The sequence below is a fragment of the Mustela nivalis genome (assembly GCF_964662115.1).
Source record: "Mustela nivalis genome assembly, chromosome: 8".
NCBI classification, from domain to species: domain Eukaryota; kingdom Metazoa; phylum Chordata; class Mammalia; order Carnivora; family Mustelidae; genus Mustela; species Mustela nivalis.
The window spans coordinates 121,838,409-121,865,794 of record NC_139027.1 but is presented as its reverse complement, the minus strand read 5'-3'; the positions used below and the strand labels follow the sequence as shown (position 1 = coordinate 121,865,794).

The following is a 27,386-nucleotide window of genomic DNA, read 5'->3' as shown; positions in this document are numbered from 1 at the left end:
TTAAAATGGTGAGAACAGGGGCACCTGGATGGCTTAGTGGGTTAAAGCCTCTGCCTTCGGCTCAGGTCCTGATCCCAGGGTCTTGGGATAGAACCCCACATTGCTCTCTGCTCATCGGGGAGCTTGTCCCCCCATCCCCGCCTGCCTCTCTACCTCCTTGTGATCTGTCAAATAAATCTTTAAAATGGTGAGAACAGCATCAACCTTATGGGGTTGAATAGTAGTTTATTAGAATCCACAGTAAGTTCCAGGCATGGATTTTGGATTAACAGGATTTAAGAAACGGATCACAAACCTACTCATTGGCCCGCCTTTCTCTAAGATGGGTTATAGGTGGAAAGTGAAGAAAAAAATGCCTTTAACACACTCCGACTACTCAAAGACTTGTTTTATTATAGTACATGAGCTGGGACTGATGAGAAGGGGTAGCTGTACTAGGCAACCATTGCTCTGATTAGCATCGGATGCCCATCCCGATGGCCATGAATGTGCCAAATGTGCCGCCACTCTGCATCATGGTTTTCCCGATTCCGCCCATCAGCTCCCGACCCCGCATTCCGATCCTAAAAGAGGAGGAAACGAAGATGGGGCCAACTGGGAACAAAAATACAAGAAATGGCATTAACTGCCCTTTTCCAATTTGTTTTCCTAGTAAATTACTCTTGAAACCTGCCAAGACATTATCTTCCCACCTGAGGTGGGTAATAACTAAGAAAACAATGCATCAGGGTCTCTAAGGGTATTCTGATGAATTATCCTATGACCTGCCTTCAGTTTGTGGGAGGCAACTGATGCAAAGTAGATTGAGACACTAGTTTTTTGTTTTGCTTTTACCTCCAGGATATAAGCTATGTATAAAACATCCATACGCTCCAATAAAGACATTTGTCTTTCTGATGGTTTCCCGGTTTAAAGCAATGATTGTGACGATCTGTGTTCATGCCTCAGCTCTGCAATTTACAGGCTGTGCTAACTCTGAAATGGGGATCATAACCACGGGATTGTTGTGAGAACACATGCAGCATTTAGACCAGTGATTCACACTGGGTAAGTGCTCAGTAAATGGTAACTTACACTGTGGAAAAGGAATAATTACTACACGTGAAAATGACATTTAGGGTGTAGATTTAGAGTTTATCTGCTTCCTATCTATATCTTGTTTGCCGGACAGTAAAATTGCTCAACTTAGTTTCACGATGCGCAACTAGAAATAAAAATAGCACGACAGTAGCAACAACCATTTATTGAGCACTTAATATATGCCACATTCTCTGGTACGTGTGCTCTGATTAGATCCTTACAACTCTATGAGGTAGATGTTACTGACCTCTTTCCACAATTAAGGAAACCCAGACTCCAACGTGCTTAAGGTTACAGAAGGAGTAGAGTCAGAATTTCTGACTTTCAGTTTGAGTCAGAACTGGTATTCTCAAGCGCCGAGGCTTCCAACCTTTCCTTGCAGACTGAAGGTGAGTAGGAAATCTGTCTCGCTCGTTAAAGGACAGCAAGGTAACTGAAACGAAGTAGGCTCTATCCAGGCTGCCGGCCAAGAGGCGCGGGACGGGCAGGTCCGGTAGTCCCGCCCAGAGATCACCGCCCGCGCCCCTCACCTGAGACAGGAAAAGGTCCCGAAGAGCGCCCCCGCCGCCATGCCCACTGCGCAGCCCATCACAAAGCCCATCTTCACGCGGTCGAAGCAGCTCGGCTGGGACTGCCCGTAGGGCCCCACGGCCACCGGCATCTGCGGGGTTCGAAGGTTAAGGGAGTGTGGGGCCTAGCCGCCGGCCCCGAGTAGGGCGGGGGCCGGAGGGGGAGGGGTGGGGAGCGGATCCAAGGGTTCGGGGAAGTCCAGGGAGGAAAATAAGCGTGTAACCCGACTCCATCACCCTCTTAGTGTTCGGGTCCCCGCGCCGCGGTGCCCCCCACCTCACCTCGTTCGCGGGTTCGGTCGCTCAGCTCTACGTCTCACACAGAACGCGAGGCGGAGCGCGCCCGCGACCGGAGGAACTGTTTCCGGGGCGCGGAGCAGAACTTCCGGGAGCCCGTAGCTGAGGACTGTCGCCGCCTCGGGCGGGGGGCTCTTCCTGCGGGACCATGCTGCTGCGAACCGCTTGGAGGCGAGCGGCCGCGGCTGTGCCGGTCGCTCCGGGGCCCAACTCCACGGCGCCCACTCGGGGGCTGCGCCTGCGCGGTACGCTCCGGGCCCTGCTCGCCGCCACCGTCCCTGCAGGCGCGGACCTTCCCCCTTGGCGTGGCGACGCACCTGAATATTACACAGCCTCGCTCTTCCGTCAGTTACCCAGACCCCTGACCCTGCCTTCTGGCTGCACCCCTCAGACTTCCTCAGATCGGTTGACTTCGCCGTGTCGCCCTTCAGATCCTACCCCACAGGCCCTCGGATCCTTGGAAGCTTGATCGGTCGTCAGACCTCTCCTGGCCAACTTTAAGAGATGCTAGTTGTCCAGCCAGTAATTTTTGAGGGAGATCTTAACCTACTCTGTCTCCTCGGTCCTTGTAAATGGCTTTGCCTTTTCGGATCCCTTCCTGCTCCCAACGAAGCAATTCGAATATTGTCCCATCCCCCCCCCCACCCCAAGACCACGGTCTCCCTCTCTTCCTTTTACAGTTTGCTTAAGTTCTCTGATGTTTTGTTTTCTTTTCCATTAAGCTTCAACCCCTGCATCCTTTCAACTTATCTCACCTCCATCCAGCTTTCACCTTCTGCTGTCTTGGATACCTTGTGTCCATAGGTTTTCTCAGCTTGGCCACTCCATACCTCTTTTTTTCTTTTTTTTCCCTTGGTCAGTTGTAGACCATGCTACCCAGTCTGATGTTCCCTCAGCTACAGCCACTCCTCCACAGGCCGAGTCAGAGCTGCGACCTCTGTATATGGATGTGCAAGCTACAACTCCTCTGGTAAGGATGGAGGGACAGCTCTCCCCAAGGCTGTTTATAACAATTATATTGCAGAAGTGACAATGCACAGAAATGACTGGATCCTCCAGAAGTGATAGCCATTGTGAAGTATGTGTTGGGAAAAGCAATGAGCCAGAAGTCAGGAGGTTTAAGCTGTAATAAACTAGAAATGGCTCTACTAATTGTTAGCTATTGACCTTGGTCAAGTCACTTCAGTATAGGCACTATAGTAGGAATAAAAGCATCAGCTTTGGAATTAACTGGATTGCTACTTACTGTGTGAATTTGGGCAAATATTAAATGGGTTAAAAGACATAAAGCAGCCCTTTAAACAGAACCTGGCACATGATAAACACTTCGATATTAGTAGATTTCATCAACATGTGGTCTCTTGTCATATGCTGGCCCTTGTAGATCACATCACCTGGCAGGATGCAGAAACAGCTGCAAGGACAAGGCAATGATTGTAGATTACCTGAGGAGATGGTAGAATAATCATCTGGTAGAATGATTTAAGGTGGGTTGAGAGTGGGCATATATTAGGCTGATATTTGTTTAGTACCTAATGGGATGGAAGAATGTTTGAGGTTCAATCTAGGTAGTGTCTGAAGGGCTCGGAGTGTGTTGAGGCAGGTTGGACAGTTCTGAGGGGATGGAGTGGGGCCTGAGTGATCTATGGACTCAAGGGGACTGATCTGTTCTGTTGTGCTCAGGATCCTCGGGTACTTGATGCCATGATCCCTTACCTAGTCAACTACTATGGGAACCCACACTCCCGGACACATGCTTATGGCTGGGAGAGTGAGGCAGCCATGGAACATGCTCGCCAGGTGAGTATAGAAGACCTAGGAGGTTCTGATGTCAGAGGTTTAGTGGACTGTGGGAGGCATTTACTTGATAGCACTGGATGGAGGTGGAAATGTTTTGGGGCTCTTTCAGGAAGAGATTTAAAGAGCAGGCCTTGGAGTCTCTCTGATGGGATTTTATTAGGTTTTACATTTCCTAGCTAAATGACCTCTGGAATGTTACCTAATTTCTCTAAGTCTCAATTTCCATACATTGAAAATGGAGATTGTAATAGTTCCTATTCTTTAGGGTTTTTGTGTGGATTTAGTGAGAAACTGCTGATGATGTATTTATTAACACAATGCTTATACATACTAAGCTCAGTAAGTGCCTTTTATTTTATTCTTTTATTTTTTTAACTAGATTAAGTAGATTTCATGCCCAATGTGGAGCCTGATGCAGGCTTGAACTCATGACCCTGAGATCAAGACCTGAGCCGAGATCAGGACTCAGTTCCTTGGGTGGCTCAGTTGGTTAACTGTCTGCCTTCAGCTCAGGTCATGATCCCAGGCTCCTGGGATCAAGACCCTCATCGGGCTCTCTGCTCTGTGGGAGCCTGCTTCTCCCTCTCCCTGCCGCTCCCCCTGCTTGCACTCTCTCTCTCTGTCATATAAATTTTAAAAAAACCTTAAAAATTATTTTTGTTTATTTATTTATTTATTTATTTATTTATTTTCATTTATTCATTTGACAGACCGAGATCACAAGTAAGCAGAGAAGCAGGCAGAGAGAAGAGGAAGCAGGCTCCCTGCTGAGCGGAGAGCCCTATGTGGGGCTCGATCCCAGCACCCTTGGATCATGACCTGAGCCAAAGGCAGAGGCTTTAACCCACTGAGCCACCCAGGCGCCCCTAAAAATTTTTTTTAAAAAGCCAGTATTTTGGGATTCCTGAGTGTCTCGGTTGAACATCTGATTCATGATTCCAACTCTGGTCAGGATCTCAGGGTCTTGAAATGGAGACCCATGTTGGGTTCCACACTCAGCCACACTCAGTGAAGAGTCCCCTTGAGATTTTCTCTCCCTCTTTCTCTGCCCCTCCTCCCTGCTGGGCTCACTTGCTTGCACATGCTCTCTCTCAAATAAATAAATAGATCATAAATAAATAAATACATAAATAATTAAAAAGCCAATGTAGGGGCACCTGACTGGCTTAGTCAGTAGAGCATGTGACTCTTGATGTGAGGGTTGTGAGTCCTGCATGGGTGTAGAGATTACTTAAAAATAAAATCTTTGGGGAGCCTGGGTGGTTTCAGTTAGTGAAGCTTCTGCCTTCGGCTCAGGTCATGATCCCAGTGTCCTCCTTAGTGGGGATTCTGCTCCTCCTTCTCCCTCTGCCCCTATCCCTGCTCATTTTCTTTCTCTCTCTCTCTCTCTCAAATAAATAAAATCTGTAAAAAAAATAAATAAATAAAATCTTATAAAAATTTACAAATAGATTGTGAGGGAGACAAAACACAAGAGACTCTTAATCTCACAAAACAGACTGAGAGGGGTGCCTGGGTGGCTCAGTGGGTTAAAGCCTCTGCCTTCAGCTCAGGTCATGATCCCAGAGTCCTGGGATGGAGCCCCACATAGGGCTCTCTGTTCAGCAGGGAGCCTGCTTCTTCCCTTCTCTCTCTCTACCTGCCTCTCTGCCTACTTGTGATCTGTCAAATAAATAAATAAAATCTTAAAAAAAAAAATTTAAGAAAAAATGCAAAAACAGACTGAGGGTTGTTGGGGGCGGGGGGAAGGGAGAGGGTGGTTGGGTTATGGACATTGGGGAGGGTATGTGATATGGTGAGTGCTGTGAAATGTGTAAGCCTGACGATTCACAGACCTATACCCCTGAGGCAAATAATACATTATATGTTAATAAAAATAATTAATAAAAATTTTTAAAAATTAAAAAAAAAGAATTATTATTATTACTGTTATTGTTATTGTTATTTTATATGAGGCAGGAAAGAGCCTCAAATCTGGGATGGAATTGAATCTACTCACTGTCTGACTGTGGTGGGTCCAGAGCTTCTTGGGTAGTTGATAGGATGCAGTGGAGCTGCTCTTGAACCAGAGCTCTGTCCAAGCTATGTCTGCAGTTACACTCCTGCCTGGGAAACTGATGTTACTTATCTCTGTTTCTTGGATTTCAGCAAGTAGCATCTCTGATTGGGGCTGATCCTCGTGAGATTATTTTCACTAGTGGCGCTACTGAATCTAACAACATAGCAATTAAGGTAAGAGAACAAGAGGGCATATCTGGGCTTTCCTGACATGGGAGATGGTGTCCCTCCATCATTTGCCCTCATATATGTATTTCCCAGCTACTTACTCCTACCCCGTTTAAAAATAAAGACACAGGGGCGCCTGGGTGGCTCAGTGGGTTAAAGCCTCTGCCTTCGGCTCAGGTCATAATCCCAGGGTCCTGGGATTGAGCCATGCATGGCATCGGGCTCTCTGCTCAGTGGGGAGCCTGCTTCCTCCTCTCTCTCTGCCTGCCTCTCTGTCTACTTGTGATCTCTCTATCAAATCAATAGATAAAATCTTTAAAAATAAATAAATAAATAAAATAAAAGACATACATTCTTTCTGATCTGTTGCTTCCTTCAACCCTCTGTGATCTACTCTATCTTAAATCTTTGTTCTTGTTGAACTAAGTTCAGTGAGGTAGTTGGACATGAAAAAGGGTAGCTTTTTAACCATCAACCATTTGTGTTTGGGGACACCTAGGTAGCATTTGCCTTCCACGCAGGTGGTGATCCCAGGGTCCTGGGAATCCAGTCCTGCACTGAGCCCCACATCGGGCTCCCTGCTCAGCAGGAAGCCTGCTTCTCCCTCTCCCACTCTCCCTGCTCGTGCTCCCTCTCTTGCTGTCTCTGTGTCAGGTAAATAACTAAAATCTTAAACAAACAAACAAAAAACCACTGGTGTTTTGGATGGCAGCTACTTCAGGGAGTGAAGTAGCTTTTTTTTTCTTTTAAGTGAAGTGCTTTTTTTTCTTTTAAGATTTTGTTTTTTTGAGTAATTTCTACTTCCATTGTGGGGCTCCAACTCACAAACCCGAGATCAAGAGTTACACGCTGTACCGACTGAGCCAGCTAGGTGCCTCTTCACCATCCTTTTGATCTAATTACAGTGAAGCCCCAAATCCACTTGTAGTTGAGCATGTTCCTCTGCTTCTGGTTACCAGCTTCACTCTTATATATGTGATTTCAGGGCTAACCCTCCTTTCAGTCTTCCTTTTTCTTTCTGATGAGATCTATTTGCAACAAGTTTTTCAATTTCTTTATTTTTAAAGGTTTATTAAAAAAAAAAAAAAAAAGATTTACTTATTTTGTTGAGGGAGGGACAGAGGGAGAGAAAGTCCCAAACAGACTCCATGCTGAGCACAGAGCCCAGCATGGGGCTTGATCCCATAACTCAGAGATCATGATCTGAGCAGAAACCAAGAGTCCAACCAAGAATACGTTTAACTGACTGTGTCACCCAGGTACCCCTTTTAAAAATTTTAAATTTGTTAAGGATTTTGTGCATTTGTGCATTTGGTGGCACCTGGGTGGCTCAGTGGGTTAGAGCCTCTGCCTTTGGCTCAGGTCATGATCTCAGGGTCCTGGGATTGAGCCCCGCATCAGGCTCTCTGCTTGGCTGGGAGCCTGCTTTCTCCCTCTTTCTCTGCTTCTCTGCCTACTTGTGATCTCTGTCAAATAAATAAATAAGAATCTTTTTTTAAAAATAGGATTTTGTGCATATAAATACATATATTATTTAATGATTTTATTTATTTGACAGAGAGAGACAGCGAGAGAGGAAACACAAGCAGGGGGAGTGGGAGATGGAGAAGCAGACTCTCTGCTGAGCAGGGACCCCTATGTGCGGCTCAAACCCAGGACCCTGGGACCATGATCTGAGCCAAAGTCAGAGGCAGATGCTTAACGACTGAGCTACGCAGGTGGCTCCCCTGCTTTTTTTTTTGAAAGAGAGAAAACACACACGAGTGGGGGTTGGTGAGGAGGAAGGGCAGAGGAAGAGAGAGAGACTCTCAAATAGGCTCCATGCCCAGAATGAAACCTGACAATGACCTGAGCCCAATCAAGAGTTGTTGCTTAACCAAGGAGTGCCTGGGTGGGTCATTTAGTTAAACGGTTGATTCTTGTTTTCGGCTCAGGTCATGATCTCAGAGTCCTAGGATCAAACCTCATGTTAAGTTCCCCACTCAGCAGGGAGTCTGCTTGAGGATTCTCTCTCTCCCTCTCTCTCTGCCCTTCCCCCACTTGATTGTGTGCTCTCTCCCTAAAATAAATTAATAAATCTTAAAAAAAAAAAAAGTCAAATACTTAAGCGATTGAGCCACCCAGTCACCCCAGGATTTTATATTTTAAGGTAATTTCTACACCCACCGTAGGGCTTGAATTTATAACCCCAAGACCAAAAGTTGCATGTTCTACGACTGAGCCAGGCAGGTGCCCCTCCTGTTTCTTTAGATGTTCCCATTTTGAGGTATTGTTTGCTGTACTTCTGCAGGCATTCACTGCATTGTGGTGTCTCTCTCAATCAGATGGGGGCCCCCAAAATATGGGGTGAACTGATTGGGTCGAAGCTGGTTTCACAGGTGGTGAAAGGATTCACCTGAGGTAGAACAAAGGCAATAGAAGTTTATTGAATACACACCAAGAAAGTGGCGGGCAAGAGAGCAAAGGAGAGATGGTCTGCAAGAAGGCAGTGGGTGGAGGCTACTTGTTAAAGGGGAAGGTGAGGAGGTATGGGGATGGATTGGCAACTGCGCCTGGTTGTAAGTAGCCCATTGTTTACTCCGGGCCTATGGGTATATTGAGGTGAGTCTCATGATGTCTGTTTTTAGCCAGGGAGTTGTTGTGGGCCCTTTCACCTTGATCAGGTCTCTATTGCTCAAGCCTATTGTCTAAAAGCAACCTCTACATTCACCACCTACTCTGAGATCAGTCAGTCTATCTTTGGGTCTTTGGTGCTAACAAAAGTACAGCTCCGTTCTCAGTAGTCATGCTGGTATTTCATGCAACTTAATCACATTGTACTGGGCCTGCTTGCCAGTATCACTTGGGTAAATACCGAGGCTCTGAGAAAGGGTGTACTGCTCTAGGTTCAACTGGCTCCACCCCGTCTCACCTTTGTGTCTCAACTGTGCTGCCAGTTTTTTTTTTTTTTTTTTTTTTTTTAGATTTTATTTATTTATTTGACAGAGAGAAATCACAAGTAGATGGAGAGGCAGGCAGAGAGAGAAAGAGGGAAGCAGGCTCCCCGCTGAGCAGAGAGCCAGATGCGGGACTCGATCCCAGGACTCTGAGATCATGACCTGAGCCGAAGGCAGCGGCTTAACCCACTGAGCCACCCAGGCGCCCACCAGTTTTGGTTTTTATGAGCTTAGAGTGGGTGTAGGGGAGCTCCAGAGTCATCTGTCTGTTTCTGTTAGCTGGAAGGTGTCCATCCTTTGGAATGCAGAAACTACAGAACCAGGGTGGAGATCCCTCCAGAAATGGGGATGATTTCTGGAATGAGGAGCATTTTTAAAACTTTGAAACTCTCTACTGTTCCTACTCAAACCTAGAGGCGCAGGATTGCTAAAAATAGTTGTAACAGTTTTTCCCTTGGGTGCCTGGGTGGCTCAGTTGGTTAAGTGACTGCCAGCGGCTCAGATCATGATCCCAGGATTCTGGGATCAAGCCCTGAATTGGGCTCCCTGCTCAGTGGGGAGCCTGCTTCTCCCTCTCCCTTTGCTGCTCTGCCTGCTTGTGCTCTCTCATTCTTCTGTCAAATAAATACATAAAATCTTAAAAAACAAAACCAAAAACCAGTTTTCCCCTTAGTCTCCTAAATGGGTAAATCTGTTGTTAGAGGATTCAACACTGTGGGTAACTGAGATAGGAGAGAGTAGAAAGGGGTGGGAAACTTTTTCTGTTTTTTTATTTTGTTAAGTGATGTGAAAATTTATTAAGTGAAGGTGAGAACAGAAAGCAAAGAAAGAAAGCTCTCTAGAGTGAGAGGGGTCCTGAATGGGTTGTCCAGGAGTGGGGAACTTTTAAATGTTTTCCTTGTTATGATCCTTATCCTCCAGAACATATAAATTTTATGTAGTTATAATTTTGGCCTAATTAGTTTTATATTCTGCTTTTTTATTTAAAATTTTTTAAAAAACAGTTTTATTTGTTTCGGGGCACCTGGGTGGCTCATTTGTTTAAGAGTCTGCCTTCGGCTCAGGTCATGATCCCAGGGTCCTGATGCTTCCTCTCCCTCTGCCTGCCTGCTGCTCTCCCTGCTTGTGCACTCTTTCTCTCTCTCTCTCTCCCAAATAGATGAAATTTTTAAAAAAAGAATTTATTTATTTACTCGAGAGAGAGAGAGCAAGCCACAAGTCAGGGGCAGAGGCAGAGACAGAGGGAGAAGCAAACTCCCCGCTGAACAGTGAGCCTGACATAGGGCTAGATCCCAGGATCCCAGGACCCCAGGACCATGACCTGAGCTTAACCGACTGAGCCACCCAGGTGCCCCTATATTCTGCCTTTTTTTTTTTTTTTGAGACTTTATTTATTTATTAGAAAGAGAAAATGAGCAGTGGGGAGGGACAATGGGAGAGAGAGAGAAGCAGACTCCCTGCTGAGCAGGAAGCCTGTTGCAGGGCTCTGTCCTAGGACCTAGAGATCATGATTGAGGTGAAGGCAGATGCTAAACCATCTGAGCCACCCAGGCACCCCTATACTCTGTGTTTTAAAGATTTTGTTTATTTGAGAGAGAGAGTGTGAGGGCAGCGAGGGTGCAGGCAGGGAGCAGAGGGGGAGGGAGAGTGAGGGGAAAGAATGTCCAGCAGATTGCACACTGAGCATTTGGAGCCCAGGGAGGGACTTGATCCCAGAACCCTGAGCTCATGACCTGTGCCGAAACCAAGAATTAGACATTTATCTGACTGATCCATCCAGGCACCCCACATTCTGCTTTCTTTCTTTCTTTTTTTTTTTTTTTTTTTAAGATTTTATTTATTTATTTGGCAGAGACATAGCAAGAGAGTGAACACAAGCAGGGGAGCAGCAGAGGGAGAGGGAGAAGCAGACTTTCTGCCAAGCAAGGAGCCCGAGGCGGGACTCGATTCCAGGACCCTGGGATCATGACATGAGCTAAAGGCAGACGCTTAGTGATTGAGCCACCCAGGCGCCCCCCATATTCTGCTTTTAAAGTAGTACTCTATTATAAGCTTGGGGGAATTGGGTTGCATGGTTTTTGTTTGTTATTTTTTTAAATAGTCTCCATGCTGGATGTGGAAGCCAGTGTGGGGCTTAAACTCATGACCCCAAGATTGAGATCCACCACATTTTATTTTTCTTATTACTTTAAAAAAAATTTTTTTTTAAGATTTTATTTATTTATTTGAGATGGGGAGAGAGAACAAGGCGGGAGAAGGAGCAGGGGTTGGGGAGAAGCCAACTCCCCGCTGAGCAGGGAGCTCCACATGGGGCTCGATCTCAGGACCCTGAGAATATGACTTGAGTCGAAGTCAGATGCTTAAGTGACTGAGCCACCCAGGCATCCCTCAAACTTCATAATTTTTAATATAACTACCTTCTTTTTCATGGAGTTGTATTATCATATTTTACTTTTTATTTCTCTGTTGTTAGATGTGTTTAATTTTTCCTTTTTTAAAAAATTTAAATTCAGTTAGCAATAATTTTTCCTTTTTTTTTTAAAGATTATAAATACTGGGACGCCTGGGTGGCTCAGTTGGTTAAGCAGCTGCCTTCGGCTCAGGTCATGATCCCAGCGTCCTGGGATCGAGTCCCACATCGGGCTCCTTGCTCTGCAGGGAGCCTGCTTCTCCCTCTGACTCTGCCTGCCATTCTGTCTGCCTGTGCTCCCTCTCGCTCGCTCTCTCTCTGACAAATAAATAAATAAAATCTTTAAAAAAAAAAAAAAAGAAAAGAAAATAAAGATTATAAATACTGCAAAAACTTATTTAATCTCTGTAGCTTGACCTGTCTTTTGAAATATTTCCCTAAGGTAAATCCCCAAATGAAGAATCATAGCTAAAGAGTATGCATACAGCTTTTTTTTTTTTTTTAAGATTTTATTTATTTGAGGTGCACCTGGGTGAGTCAGTGGGTTAAAGCCTCTGCCTTCGGCTCAGGTCATGATCCCAGGGTCCTGGGATTGAGCCCCACATCGGGCTCTCTGCTCAACAGGGAGCCTGCTTCCTTCTCCTTCTCTGCCTGCTTCTCCGCCTACTTGTGATCTCTGTCTGTCAAATAAATAAATAATTTTAAAAAAAGATTAAAAAAAAATCTTTTAAAATATTTAAAAATGTTTTAAAATCTTTTTTAAAAAAGCCCCATATAACAAACCCCTCATATCTGAGTTTATGGTAATGAAGTGACTCACGGTGGACTCTTGGTTGCAAGGGACTGGCTGCCCTCTCCAGAAGAATAAAACATGTGTTCAGAGTGCTGGAACTTTCGACTCTACTTCCCTCAGAGTAGGAGAGGGGAACTGAAGATTGAGCTCAGGTCTGTGGCCAGTGATTTAATCAGTCATGTCTTGGTAATGAAACCCCCATAAAAACTCCAGACTGTAAGGCTCAGAGAATCTTCCAGGTTGATGTTCACCATGGATGTGCTGGGCAGGTGGCATGCCTAGATTCACAAAGACAGGGCATGGAAACTTTGTGCCCATCCCCTCCTCAGCCTCGCCCTATGCATCTCTTCCATTTGGCTGTTCCTGAATTGTATCCTCTATAATAAAACTGTAATAGTGTAGTGCTTTCAGCCACTTCAGAGAGTTATTCGGGTGAATTATTGGGGGGCTGTGGAAGTCCTGAATTTGTAGCCAGCTGAGCGAAAGTATTGGAAGCTGGATTGTGACACCTGGACCTTGTGACTAACATCTGAAGTGGAGTTAGTCTCATGGGACTGAGCCCCTTAAGCTGTGGGATTTGTACTAACTCATGGTAGTTAGTGTCAGAATTCAGTTGAATTGTAGGACATGCACTTGGTGTCACAGAATTGATGTTGGAGCATACAGCTCTTTCCCACATTTTCTTTCAAGTGGGATTGAAGTCCTTGCTGTTTATCTGAGTATACCTTCCTTCCTTCCACCACCACCAATTTCTAGGGGGTGGCCAGGTTCTATAGGTCACGGAAAAAGCACTTGATCACCACTCAGACAGAGCACAAATGTGTTTTGGATTCCTGCCGTTCACTGGAAGCTGAGGGCTTTCAGGTCACATACCTCCCGGTGAAGAAGAGTGGGATCATCGACCTGAAGGTAGGAATGACTACTGGCAGGAGGGGCAAAATAGGAGCAGCTTGGCTTCAGCCTGTAACTGTCTTCAGCTTCAGCTGGATCTTCAAGGACTAGATCTAATGGTGAGGGGAAGCTTAGAGAAATAGGCCCGGGAGAGAAACTGAGCATATGAACATATGTTCCCCTTGAGTGTGTACCATCTTCTTTTTCTCTGGAGGAGTTGTTTCTCAGCTTTGTCAATGCTTCCTGGTGTGTCTGAGGGCCACTGGGTGTGTGTGCGGGATGCCAGGGAATCAACACTCACCATGGAAAAGCTCTGGCCTCTTCCTCCCCTGTGCTGATGTTTCTTATCCCTCTAAAGTGGAGGTATAGTTTTTGTGAAGAATATTTCCCTATATGGCCCATATCTTTATATGTACATTTTGCGTAGTGAGTTCACACGTCTTGTTCACCACATTTTTTTTTAAAGATTTATTTATTTGACAGACAAAGATCACAAATAGACAGAAGAGGCAGGCAGAGAGAGAGGAGGAAGCAGACCCCCTGCTGAGTAGAGAGCCTGATGGAGGGCTCAATCCCAAGACCCTGGGATTATGACCTGAGCTGGAGGCAGAGGCTTTAATCCACTGAACCACCCAGCACCCGTTGTTCACCACATTTTGAGTATTAGCATCCCTAGTCAAATCCTGAGATGCAGTTTGTGGATAGAACCCTTTCTTTTGCAAGTAGAGATTGTTTTACTTTGCTTCCAACCTGGATGCCTTTTTTTTGTTTTTCCCCTTGCCCAGTTGCTTGGCAAGAACTTCTAGTACAAAGCAGAATAGAAGTGGTGAGAGCAGACACTCTTGTTTTATTCCTGATCTTGGGCGAAAGCTTTCCTCATTAAGTATGATCTTAACTGTCGATTTTTCAGAGCCATTCTTGCATGAATGTCCTTTATTAGATCGAAGAGGTTCTCCAAGGCTGTTGATTTTTTTTTTTTTTTTTTTTTTTTTGGTTATCATGAATGCATTTTGGTTTCATCAGTTTTTTCGTGTTTATTGAGGGGGTTTTGTTTTCTTTTTTTTTTTTTTTAAAGATTTTATTAATTTATTTGACAGAGAGAAATCACAAGTAGGTAGAGAGGCAGGCAGAGAGAGAGAGGAGGAAGCAGGCTCCCTGCCAAGCAGAGAGCCCGATGCGGGACTCGATCCCAGGACCCTGAGATCATGACCTGAGCCGAAGGCAGCGGCTTAACCACTGAGCCACCCAGGCGCCCCTGTTTTCTATTAATATTACAATATTACATTGTTTGATAGGTTGCTGGATTTGGTTTGCTACTGTTTTTGTTTTGTTTGTCTTTTAAAGATTTTATTTACTTGAGAGAGAGTAAGAGCAGGTGGGAGAGGGAGAAGCAGGGTCCCCACTGAACAGGGAGCCTGATGTAGGGCTCAATCCCAGGACTCTGGGATCATGACCCGAGTTGTGGGCAGACACTGAAATGACTGAGCCATCCAGGTGCCCCAGTTTGCTAGTGTTTCTTTTTTTTCTTTTAAGATTTTATTTATTTATTTGACAGAGAGAGACAGTGAGAGAGGGAACAGAAGGAGGGAGAGTGGAAAAGGGGGAAGCAGGCTTCCAGCTGAGCAGGGAGACTGATATGGGGCTCGATTCCAGGACCTTAGGAATATGACCTCAGCAAAAGGCAGATGTGTAACTACTGAGCCATCTGGTTTGCTAGTGTTTTGTTAAGGATTTTTGTTTCTATAGTCATCAGGGATCCTGATCTGTAGTTTTCTTGTGGTATCTTTGTCTGGTTTGGATATGAGGGTAATAATGGTCTCAGAATAGGCATGGTGGTTGTCACCTAGTGTTTCAGTATTGTTGACCACTGTGCCCCTTCTTAAAACCCTCCACTTCAGCCACACTGCCTTCATATCTCCCTGATCGGCCCTGGCCAGTCCTGCTGTGGGCCTGTTCTCACATAGCCCCTCACCTTTGAGCTCTTCTTCTTTTCTTTGCACTTTCCTTAATTCTCTCCTTCTTCTAACCACTTAGCTCAAGTTCTGCTCTTTTGCTGAAATCTTTTTGGCTGCTCCAACCCCTACTAATATTTTATATTTATATAAATAAATATATTTAATAATTTAAAGAACTAAATTTCTTAAATTCCTTAATGGCTTTGGTTTTCTTTCACCTTATAATATTTATTATGTCATAGTGCTTGGCACTAGGGTTAGTGGGATGAACAAGACAAGCTTAGTTCCTGTCTTCAGGGAGCTTACATTCTAGTGAAGGGGACAGTTAACATATAAACAAACATATAAATGAAGTAGTTAGAAATTGGGATAAATGCTATGAAGGAAGCAAACAAGAAGCTGAAAGAAACATGACATTGAGCCCCTCTAATAGACCAGTGTCTGGGAAAGCAAGATGTTGGGAGGCTGATTAATAATTCCACTAAGAGGAACATTTTAGTCTGATGAGGTCCCTTCCTCAGTGTTGTCACCAATAACTTTGTTTTTTGTTACTTACTTTGTTGTTTGCAGCTTACTCTGACAACCTTACATAGGAAAGGTTCTCTCCCTCTCTTTTTTTAATTAAACTTTGAATTTTTAAATAATTGTAGATTCACATGTGGTTGTGAGAAATAGTACAGAGAGATCTCATGTACCCTTTACCCAGTTTCCCCCATGATAATATCTTACAGAAGTATAGTACAATACCACAACCAGGGTATTGACATTGACACAGTCTGCCAGTCTTCTTCTCCTTTCCCCAGTTTAACTTGGACTCACTCATCATGTGTAGGTGTGTGTAACTACTGCCACCACCAAATTAGTGTCATCATCACAGTGATGTGTCATGCTGTTCTTTTAAAACCACTAATGTGATCTCCATTTCTTTAATTTTTTCATTTCAATAATGTTATATAAATGAAATCCTAAAGTATGTAACCTTTTGGGACTAGCCTTTTTTACTTACCACAAGTCTAGCCTCTAGCCATAACTAAATGACTTTGGCAAGTCATTTAGGTTGTTATATGACTCAGTAGTTTGTTCTTTCTGTTGCTGAGTCGGGGGCGCCTGGGTGGCTCAGTGGGTTGAGCCTCTGCCTTCGGCTCAGGTCATGATCCCAGGGTCCAGAGCCCTGCATCTTGATCCTTGCTCGGCAGGGAGCCTGCTTCTCCCCCCACCCCCCACATTGCTGAGTCATAGTCCATGTGGTGGAAGTACCACAGTTTAACCATACACCTGTTGAGTGACTTCTGGATTGTTTCTAGGTTTGGGCTTTTTTGACAAATGCTGCTATGAACATTTATGTGTAGGTTTTTTGTGTGAATCTGTTTTCATTTCCCTGAGATAAATGCCCAGCAGTGCAATTACTGGGCCATATGGTAATTTCATGTTTAGTAGGAGACAAAAACTGCAAAACTGTTTTCCAGCATGGCTATGCCATCTTGCTTTCTTACTAATAGTAATAACCAAGTGTGTGAATGATGCGGTTTCTCTGAATCCTTGCCAGCATTTTGGGTTGTCACCATTTTTATTTTAACCATTCTGGTAAGTGGGTGGCAAAAGGCCCCTTTCCAAGACTAAGCTTGCCTACATTCTGAGTTAGGGAGGATTTTGTTGGATCTATATAGTCTCCTTGCTCCTGATAATCTTAGGAACTAGAGTCTGCCATCCAGCCAGATACCAGCCTGGTCTCAGTCATGACTGTGAACAATGAGATTGGAGTGAAGCAGCCCATTGCGGAAATAGGTGAGTACTGTGGGTAGACCTTGATGCTTGCCCACCACTGGGATCCATATGATCTGGGAGGGAGATTAAGGGAAAAGGAGGTTCAGAGATATCCTGTGTATGGCATAGCAGTGGAGAGAGATTAAGGGAAAGGGAGTTTCAGATCCTTGTTCAAAGACCTCCCGTGTATGGCATAGCAGTATTTGAATCTGGGTCTAGTATTCTTCTTGTTCTTTTCATTTAACTGCAGTTGCTGCCCAAAACACAACACCACCCTTTCTTCTCTTCCTCTTTCACCTTTGTCACTTCAGTACATCTCTTTATTATGCTCACTTACAGCTGGAGACTCACTCTGTAACCCCTAAGGCACATTAGCCAATAGATCTGCTAATCTTTGCTTCCTTTAAATTAAGAGGGATATAAAAGCTAATCTGGTATATCAAAAGGCTGTGTTAACAAGGTAAGAAGAGTCTTAGGCATCAGAATATCAGGGATGTTTTGATTTGGTGATGTGTATTATTTTTTCTAGTAAAGGAAGCTAGCTGAGAATGACAGAGAGAGTGGGAGGGAGAGAGGGAAAGAAAGGAAGAGACAGAACGAGAAGTTCTTTACTTTATGGCTAGAGGCTAGTGCCAGATGCAGTTTTGCCTTAGAACTCAAGGTACATTGCCAGGTCACTGCCAGGTGACTTCCCATCATTGTGCTATGATTCTTCTCTTCTATTGTTTCCTTAGGGCGGATTTGCAGTTCCAGAAAGGTATATTTCCATACCGATGCAGCCCAGGCTGTTGGAAAAATCCCACTTGACGTCAATGACATGAAAATTGATCTCATGAGCATCAGTGGTCATAAAATCTATGGTCCCAAAGGTACCAGCCTCTCCTAGAGTTCCTTCTCTCAGACCTCCTAGTAAACTCCTTGACAGAAGTTCCTTGAACTCATTTGGGACTACGGTTGCTCTCAGAGGAAGTTTACATTCATAGTGTCTTGCAGAATGCAAGTGTCCTTTAGCAATAACCAGGAACACTTGTTTGTAGGCTCTTGAAGTTAACTGTATATATTTGATGAGGAAATGAAATATTTCTTTTCTTTTAATTGTATTTATTTATTTTTTTTAAAGATTTTATTTATTTGACAGAGAGAGAGAGAGAGAGATATCACAAGTAGGCAGAGAGGCAGGCGGGTGGTGGTGGGGGAAGCAGGCTCCCTGCTAAGCAGAGAGCCTGATGCAGGGCTTGATCCCAGGGCCCTGGGATCATGACCTGAGCCCAAGGCAGAGGCTTTACCCCACTGAGCCACCCAGGCGCCCCCAAAATATTTCTTAATTAAGTGTAGTTTGTTACATAAATTATTTCAAAACTGGGGTCCTTTGTCATAAATTTGGGAGTACTGCCTTAGTTTTGGTAGTAACTACCATCTTTGCCTAAGAAGTTCTGTGTAGAAGAAGATGAAGTGGCCACTCTGTTTAAAACCTGTGACTATTTTGTGAATATCTTTGCACATTCATGCTCATATTTTGGCATGAAATTCCTGTAAGTTAGTTTGCAAGTCTTAAGTTATATGTATGTATGTATGTATATATATATATATATATATATATATATATTTTTTTTTTTTTTTTTTTTTTTTAAAGATTTTATTTATATTTATTTGAAAGATAGTGAGAGAGAGTGCACAACCAGGGGGAGGAACAGAGGAAGGGAGAGATAATCTCCAGCAGACTCCTTGCTGAGTGTAGAGCCTGGGTCTCAATCCCACAACCCCAAGTCCATAACCCAAGCTTAAACCAAGAGTCAAGACACTCATCCGACTGAGCCACCTAACTGCCCCTTAAGTTATATACATTTTTAAGCTTTGATACACTTTGGGAGATTGTGGTAATTTTTAAATCCACTCTGATCTTTCTCTGTTTTTTTCCCCACAGTTTTTTGTTTTCTGGTTTCTGGTTTTTGTTTTTGTTTTTAAAGATTTTATTTATTTCTTTGACAGAGAGATCACAAGTAAGCAGAGAGTCAGGCAGGGGGTGGGGGAAGCAGACTCCCTGCTGAGCAGAGAGCCCAGTGTGGGGCTCCATCCCAGGGCCCTGAGAACATAACCTAAGCTAAAGGCAGAGGCTTAACCCACTGAGCCACCCAGGTGGACCTGTTTTCTTTTCTTCTCTTTTTTCTTTTCTTTTGGGGGGGATTTTATTTTTATGTAGTCTCTACACCAAATACGTGGCTTGAACTTAAAAGCCCAAGATTGAGAGTCATATGTTCCACTGACTGAACCAGCCAGGGACCTGCCCCCCACCGTTTTTGTTTTTGTTTTTGTTTTTTAATGCTTGCTTGCTTTAAGATTTTATTTATTTGTTTGACAGATAGAAATCACAAGTAGGCAGAGAGGCAGGCAGGGGGGCGGGGGAAGCAGGCTCGCCACTGAGCAGAGAGCCCGATGTGGGGCTCAATCCAAGGACCCTGGGATCATGACCTGAGCTGAAGGCAGAGGCTTTAACCCACTGAGCCACTCAGGTGCCTGTCTTTCTTTCTTTTTCAAGATTTATTTTTTATTTATTTGACAGAGAGGGAGAGAGAGAGAGAGGGAACATAAGCAGAGGGAGAAGCAGGCTTCCTGCTGAGCAGGAAGCCCTGGGATAGAGCCCCCAAATTGGGCTCTATCCCAGAATCATGGAATCATGACCTAAGCCAAAGGCAAACTCTTAACATTTGAGCCTCCCAGGTGCCCCTACCTGCCCCTTTTTAAAAAATTTTATTCTGGGGGCTCCTGGGTGGCTTAGTCAGTTAAGCACCTGCCTTCGGCTCAGGTCATGATCCGAGGGTCCTAGGATCAATCCCCATGTCAGGCTCCCTGCTCACCAGGGAGTCCACTTCTCCCTCTCACTCTTCCCTCTGCTCTTTCTCTCTCTCAAATGAATAAATCAATCTTAAAATTTTTTTATTCTCTTTAGACAAGGTAATATATTTGCATGGTTCCAAATTGAAAAGCTATAAAAAGTACAATGCCAGAAAGTCTGTCACCTCTTTTTGCCATTAATGTAGTTCTCCTCTGGGGAGGCTGTTTTTTGAATATTTTTCTCGAATTATTCTATGCTTTTGCAAATATATATATATATATTAACCCCTCCTCCTTCTCTGTTTTTACTCAAAAAATAGCATAGTATACTCATTGTTCTGCATCTTCCTTTTTTCACCTAATAATGCATATTTTTTTTAATGTAAAGTACAGACTTTATTTAGATTTCACTTGTTTTCTAACAATGCACCTTGGCGATTTTAGAGTAGCAGTACACAAGGTGCTTCCTCTTTCTTGTATACACCAGCTTTGTATTTCTCTGTGTTGACTGTATCATAATTTATTTGCCCATTCCCTTGATGATGAATATCTGAGTTGTTTCTGGTTATTTCGCTCTTAAGAATAATGATGAGTTGTATGATCTCATTTCAGATGTTCATAGGGAGCTACTTTAAACCATGTGGTCATTACTCTTAGTATTTACCTTCGTGATGGTAAATAATTTTTATAAATATTATGCTTTTACTGTTGTTTCTCCCTTTCCTCCACTTTTTTTTTACTTTGAAAAGTTTCAAGCTTACAGAAAAGTTGAAAGAATATTTTGACTCCTTTTAAAAGTGATAGTTTGTTTCACTCGCGTTTTTCTTTTATTCTCTTTTGTAACAAACTTTGTTTCCCAGGGGTTGGTGCCATCTACATTCGCCGCCGGCCCCGTGTGCGTGTGGAGGCCCTGCAGAGTGGAGGGGGGCAGGAGCGGGGTATGCGGTCTGGGACAGTGCCCACACCCTTGGTGGTGGGGCTGGGGGCCGCATGTGAGGTGGCACAGCAAGAGATGGAGGTATGGGGAGAGCAGTTCCCTTCCTGAACTTCTTGCCCTGTGCTGGGTCTCCCATTAGAGGCTTCTCAGCACAACTGAGTCCGATCTCTGCCGGAAGAGGAGATTTAGAAAATCCGTCCTTGTCCCAGGGCTGCTGGCATCTTGCTCTGAGGGAGGTGTTATGGGCTCCAAAATATGGGTCCTTTTAGTAGTTATCAGCTCATTTATTTCTAGCTTATTGGAACCATGAGTCCATTTATGGGGCAGCTTTGCATGCCAGGTACTGTGCTCTGTGCTGAGGATACAGTGGTCTCCATGGGTAATATGGGATGATAGGTGGGTCTGATGCCCAATCACTTCTGAGCACAGGGAAAGGACTCCTCATCTTGTGTGTTTCTGAGCTGTTATTGGTCACTATGCTTAGTCTTCCATTACCTGCTCCTCAGTACGACCATAAGCGGATCTCCAAGTTAGCAGAGCGGCTCACACAGAAGATAATGAAGAGCCTTCCAGATGTGGTGATGAATGGGGACCCTGAGCACCATTACCCAGGTATGAACATGCCCTTTCTATCCCCGTTCTGGAAGAGTCTGAGTCTTTGAACCTCCTTTCATAGTAATTCTCTCTCCAGGCTGTATCAACCTCTCCTTTGCATATGTGGAGGGGGAGAGTCTGCTGATGGCTCTCAAGGATGTCGCCTTATCCTCAGGGAGGTGAGTTGGACTGGATAGACCAGAACTATGACAGGGCTCATTAGCCTGGCCTCTAAGTGGTATAACAGATTATTAAGCTTCCTAGTGTGGAGATGACACGCACAAGAGCTCTAGGTTAAGTAGAGGTATTTTATAAGTGCTGATTTTTTAGCTGGCTTGCCACTAGCTGAAGTTTGCCACCATAAGAGGGCTTCCTGGGGTAGAATTTTGTGCCTTTTGTGGCCCCAGGAGATGCATGTATCTGTTCTGTGTTACACTGGCAGTTCTGTTACAGACCTCCAGAACTGAATGATGCTCGAAAGACCACCTAGGGTTTAGCTGCCTTCTAGGCTGGTACTGATGGTGTGTTCAATCCTAGGGGAGTAAGCACTTGGTTCTCCGCTGTTTCTGCTGGTCAGACCCAGCTCACGTGGTGTCGTGTTCTGTTGTGCTTTGGTAATGTCCTTGCTCAAGGAGGATATCCTCCACAAGGGCCAGAGGAGGTAGGTCACATTCCAGAAAATGGAGGCAGCATCAGGCCCTTTGGCTCTACCAGATGAGAATGTCTCTATTATCTCCACGTACTGACTTCAGGAACCTGGGGGTGGGATCAAGAGGTTTGTGGCTAAAAGCAGACATTGATGATGAACTGAGCAAGCCTCCTTGTTTTTCTCCTCAGTGCCTGCACCTCTGCATCCCTGGAGCCCTCTTATGTCCTCCGAGCGATTGGCACTGATGAGGATTTAGCTCACTCTTCTATCAGGTCAGTCAGTTGAGAGGCAACATTTATGAAAAGCATCCTCTTTCATGTTATGCATCTCCTATTTTAGTCTCCTCAGACTTGTTTTCCTTATCCCTTCCTGATTCTTCTTGAAAGTTGCTAGAGCAGCAGCTCTCAGACTTCATTGAGTATCACTTGGGAAATTTGTGAAGTTTTCTGAGTCCCACACTCAGAGATTCTGATTCACTAGGACTGGTGGGCGCCTGGGTGGCTCAGTTGGTTAAGCGACTGCCTTCAGCTCAGGTCATGACCATTGAGTCCAGGGATTGAGTCCTACTTCGGGCTCACTGCTCAGCGGGGAGTCTGCTTCTCTCTTTGACATCCCCCACCCTTCATGTTCTCTCTTTCATGCTATCTCTCTCAAATAATTAAAAAAAAGAAAGAAAGAAAACTGTGGTGATACTAATGTGGGTGATCCACAGACCCACGCTCTGAGATGCTCTGGCTTTGTTCTTTCATGTCTTTTGTGGAATAGATCCTCATTGAGTATCTGCTGAATGAATTTGCCCTGGTGCCAGAGTTCAGATGTGGAGCTCTTCTCTTATGCCTTTTTTCAGGTTTGGCATTGGCCGTTTCACCACAGAGGAGGAAGTGGACTACACAGTGGAGAAGTGCATTCACCATGTGAAGCGTCTTCGAGAAATGAGGTATGCACTATGTAGCAGAGAGCCTTTGAAAGAGATTGTAATGCTGGCTCCTCTCTTGTCCTCAGGCTGTGTGTTCACCCTGCCACAAACCAGCCTTTGAGAATACTTGGATTTTAGGACTTAGAAGTTCCACAGAGTTGGGGACCCTGGCTGGCTTAGTTGGTAGACCATGTGATTCGTGATACTGAGGCAGTGAGTTCAAGCCCCACATTCGGTATGGAGCTTACTAAATAAATAAATAAATAAATAAATAAATAAATAAAAGTTCCACAAAACCTGGTAGTGGATGATTTTGGCTACTTGTTTTCAGAATAGGACAAAGAGTTTTTAAAAACTAAAGAACTACATAAATTCAGATGTTTTTCATTATTATAGTATTATTATCAATACAAAATTAGTGATTTGTAGACTAAGTAGAGATAAATTCCCTTCAAGATAGGAATTTTTGGGGCGCCTGGGTGGCTCAGTGGGTTAAGCCTCTGCCTTCGGCTCAGGTCATGAACTCGGGGTCCTGGGATCGAGCCCCGCATTGGGCTCTGTGCTCAGCAGGGATCCTGTTTCCCCCCCCCTCTCTCTCTGCCTGACTCTCTGCCTACTTGTGATCTCTCTCGCTGTCAAATAAATAAATAAAATCTTAAAAAAAAATTCAGAATCCCTATTTTTCTTTTTAAATAAAGAAATTCAGAATCCCTATTTAAAAAAAAAAATAGGGGGGCGCCTGGGTGGCTCAGTGGGTTAGGCCGCTGCCTTCGGCTCGGGTCATGATCTCAGGGTCCTGGGATCGAGTCCCGCGTCAGGCTCTCTGCTCAGCAGGGAGCCTGCTTCCTCCTCTCTCTCTCTCTGCCTGCCTCTCTGCCTACTTGTGATCTCTCTCTGTCAAATAAATAAATAAAATCTTTAAAAAAAAAAAAAAAGAAAAATAGGGATTCTGAATTTTTTTTAAGATTTTATTTATTTGACAGAGAGAGACACAGCGAGAAAGGGAACAGAAGCAGGGGGAGTGGGAGAGGGAGAAGCTGGCCTCCTGCCAAGCCCTGGGATCATGACCTGAGCCAAAGGCAGACACTTAACTGAACCACCCAGGCGCCCTGGGATCTTTTGTTTGTTTGTTTGTTTGTTTTTTAAATATTTTATTTATTTATTTGACAGAGATCACAAGTAGGCAGAGAGACAGAGAGAGAGGAGGAAGCGGGTTACCCATGGAGCAGAGAGCCCAATGCAGGGCTCGATCACAGGACCCTGGGATCATGACCTGAGCTAAAGGCAGAGGCTTTAACCACTGAGCCACCCAGGGGCCCCATCGTCCGATGATTCTTAATTTGGATTCTGTGGCTCAACTTTAGGAGGCACATGATAGCCCTGAAATTTTATTCTAAATATTGTGTTGTTTTGCTTTTTTTTTTGAAAGCAAGTTCATAGTTTTCATCAAATTCTCAAAAGGTTGGGAACTACTAAGAGTGCTCTTTGTAAAGATGCTTTATAAACAAGGTCAAGAGATGCTTTGTCAGCTGTTGCCACCAGGGCTTCCCATAGTAGCTGTAGAGCTCCACTTCCTCCAACATTGAGGGGACATTGAGGCCTCTGGAGTTTTTCAGAGTCTGACTCTATTCTGCTTAAATTCAACTTTCAGGATTCTCTTGGTCTAGTTATTGAGTGAGGAAGTTCGGATATACTCCCTTCTTCCCTTTATGAACTTTACTAGGCCTTTCTGGGCTCTGGATTTTCCTTCCCAATGTCTAGTTGTATTGCTTAAATATCTACAGGTTGCTTAGTTTTCTTAGGCTTAAGATTCCTCCTTGGTTGGGGCGCCTAGGTGGCTCAGTGTGTTAAAGCCTCTGCCTTCAGCTCAGGTTCTGATCCCAGGGTCCTGGGATGGAGCCCGGCATCGGGCTCTCTGCTCAGTGGGGAGCCTGCTTCCTCCTCTCTCTCTGCCTACTTGTGATTTCTGTAAAATAAATAAATAAAATCTTAAAAAAAAAAAAAGATTCCTCCTTGGCTTGGCTTTTGTTACTCTCTGGCACACTGAAGGGGCATTTCCACAGACCATACTGCAAAGCCTTTTTTTCGTATCTGTGGCTTCAGTGTCTCCACCCTATTTCTTCTGACCATTACAAACTAAATTCAGCCTGGTCTTATTAGCCCTCATCTGAAGCTTTATAATGTACGTCTATGACAGTAAGTGATCTCTTAAGAGAAAGGACAGAAAGGAGATGACTAACTTTAGAAGCCATGGAAAATGTCATAAATAGAAAGGCATGCTGGTGGGTGTCTGGGTGGCTCAGTCGCTTAAGTGGCTGCCTTCGGCTTAGGCCATGATCCCAGGGTCCTGGGTTCTAGTTCCACATCAGGCTCCTCTCTCAGGGAAGAGCCTGCTTCTCCCTCTCCCTCTGCCTGCTGTTCTACCTTCTTGTGCTATCTGTCTGTCAAATAAATAAATAAATACATAAAATCTTAAAGAAAAAAAGGCATGCTGGGAATGCATGACATAAAGGAGAGAGATAAGGCAAGAACAGAATGAAATTGGGTAGAAGAAGATTAACTGGGAAAATCCAAACCAGAATCTCATAGTCATAACACATTAAGGTAATATCTGTTCTGGGAATATCATCTAAGGCATTGAAGCTGAAGGGAATCGGAGCTTAGTAGATTTATCAGCAGTAGTTCTTGTGTGAGATGGGATGTTCAGGTCTAATATCCAAGAGGTACTTTTGAATTGGAACCAGGGATGTTGGAAGCACAGTCCAACTCTGGGGAGATGAGCCTGATAGGAATTGGTTACGATTGCTGTATACCTAGGTAATTTAGGACTAAGGTCTAGAACTAACTGAGAAGTAGAGCAAAAACCAGAGAGAAGTGTTGAAAGTGGTTCTTGTGTGATGGGGATGAGTAGAGGCTGAAACTTGCTGCTTACACAGTTCCAGTGGTCTTGGTTCCACCAGGGAAAATGTGTCCATAGTCTCTCACGAATGGGATGAGAGCTTCTCGAATATAACTACAAACTTATGCCACTGGCTTGGCCCCACTGGAGCTGAGCCTGGGGTACTCAGTTATTGTTTGTTGGCAGCTATGGATCTGCTAGAGCTGACAAGGGTTCAAAGAGAGCTGGGAGGGCACCTGGGTGGCTCAGTTGGTTAAGCATTTGACTTTAGCTCAGGTCACGATCTTAGGGTCCTGGGATTGAGTCTCACATCAGGCTTCCTGCTCAGCAGGAAGTCTGCTTCTCCCTCTCCCTCTCACCCTCCCCCCTGCTCGTGCTCTCTTTCTCTCTCTCAAATAAATAAATAAAATCTTTAAAGAGAGAGAGTTGGGAAAGACTTGCTAACCACCATGTTGGGTCTTTCAGGGCAAGAAAATGGAGTGAGAAGAATAGATGGAGATAATTCAGGACTGAAGGGTCAGAGAGCAATGTTATTTTTTTCCTATCTAAGCCTTTACTCACCCAATATCTCTTTTCCTTGGCAGCCCTCTCTGGGAGATGGTGCAGGATGGCATTGATCTCAAGAGCATCAAGTGGACCCAACACTAGAAGAATGGGCTGGGACTCTGACTTTGTGCCAGCCTTGCTTCCTCCTGCCTCACCAAGCCATGAACATCTGGGTACCTTGTTATACCCAGTGGGTGTTTCATGTTCAAACCAGAATTGTTGTAGCCCAGTTGACTTCAGCATCAGGCCACCATCAACCCAAAATAGAAACACAAAATACCTTTCCTGAGCCTCAGCTCCTTTGGTGGGGAACACTCACCATTTCTCTCCAGGAGTCCTCTTGTCTTACAGTGAATGGATGTTCTTGGTGTGGAGAGCCAGAGCAACTGGAAGAAGGTTCTTTGTTCAGAGACCTCAGTGCTTTGTGTGGACATTTTGAATTATTACTACTGCTCAGCAAGACTGATTCCTTCAGGAACAAGCATAATCTACTATTTAATTTCTTTTTTGTCTTCACAGTCCACCTCTTCATGTTGATTATAGACTGAAGCAAGTTTCTTAGAAGGCTTATCTCCTGTTCTTGTCCCTCTTTATTTTTTTTGACCGAATGGAGCTAGAAATATCTATGACTCCACCCACTATTCTAATAATTTATGTTTCTTTTTAAAAATTGTTAATTTGCAGATTAGAGAAATAAAATCACCTTCCTCTATTTAATTTGTGACTTTATGAAAATCTCAGAGAAAATTTCAACCTGTCCTTGGGAACCGGGAGCAAACTACCACACCACTTTATTCCTGTAGATGACTTTTTAAATTTTTATTTACTTTTATTTTTTAAAAAGATTTTATTTATTCATTTGAGAGTGAGAGAGAACATGAGAGCTGAGAAGGTCAGAGGGAGAAGCGGACTCCCCATGGAGCTGGGAGCCCGATGCGGGACTCGATCCCAGGACTCCGAGATCATGACCTGAGCTGAAGGTAGTCGCTTAACCAACTGAGCCACCCAGGCACCTTGTAGGTAACTTTTGAAGGAGATATTACATAAGCAAAAACGTGATTTTCAGGGGCACCTGGGTGGCTCATTCGTTTAAGCGTCTGCCTTCGGCTTGGGTCATGGTCCCGGGGTCCTGGGATCAAGCCCCTCATCAGGCTCCTTGCTCCACTGGGAGTCTGCTGCTTCTTCTGCCTGCCACTCCCCCTGCTTATACTAACACACATTCTCTCTTTCCCTCTCTCTCTCTGTGTCAAATAAATAAATAAAAATTTAAAAAAATGTGATTTCCAGCCATG

The 27,386-nt window shown here is 44.4% G+C and overlaps 2 protein-coding genes across 3 annotated transcripts; one reads left to right on the top strand and one right to left on the bottom strand.

The window, feature by feature from the left end:
* Nucleotides 1-371: 371 nt before the first annotated feature.
* ROMO1 (reactive oxygen species modulator 1) lies at nucleotides 372-2,190 on the bottom strand. Its single transcript, XM_082746195.1, has 3 exons — nucleotides 1,932-2,190; nucleotides 1,611-1,741; nucleotides 372-563 (listed from the first exon to the last, which is right to left on the bottom strand). Exons 2-3 carry the CDS (start codon nucleotides 1,739-1,741, stop codon nucleotides 455-457), a joined length of 240 nt encoding a protein of 79 aa, XP_082602321.1. The 5' UTR covers nucleotides 1,932-2,190; the 3' UTR covers nucleotides 372-454.
* Nucleotides 1,627-26,806, top strand: NFS1 (NFS1 cysteine desulfurase). 2 transcript variants are annotated; one of them, XM_082746194.1, is made up of 13 exons: nucleotides 1,627-1,756; nucleotides 2,807-2,916; nucleotides 3,630-3,746; nucleotides 5,895-5,978; nucleotides 12,868-13,020; nucleotides 16,649-16,742; nucleotides 17,456-17,590; nucleotides 20,414-20,571; nucleotides 20,997-21,102; nucleotides 21,182-21,263; nucleotides 21,922-22,005; nucleotides 22,581-22,670; nucleotides 26,133-26,806. In XM_082746194.1, the coding sequence occupies exons 2-13, from the start codon at nucleotides 2,890-2,892 to the stop codon at nucleotides 26,194-26,196; spliced, it is 1,194 nt and encodes a 397-aa protein (XP_082602320.1). In that variant the 5' UTR covers nucleotides 1,627-1,756; nucleotides 2,807-2,889; the 3' UTR covers nucleotides 26,197-26,806. The 2 variants fall into 2 exon arrangements, with proteins under 2 accessions (XP_082602320.1, XP_082602319.1); XM_082746193.1 differs by lacking the exon at nucleotides 1,627-1,756 and adding an exon at nucleotides 2,059-2,191.
* Nucleotides 26,807-27,386: the final 580 nt, after the last annotated feature.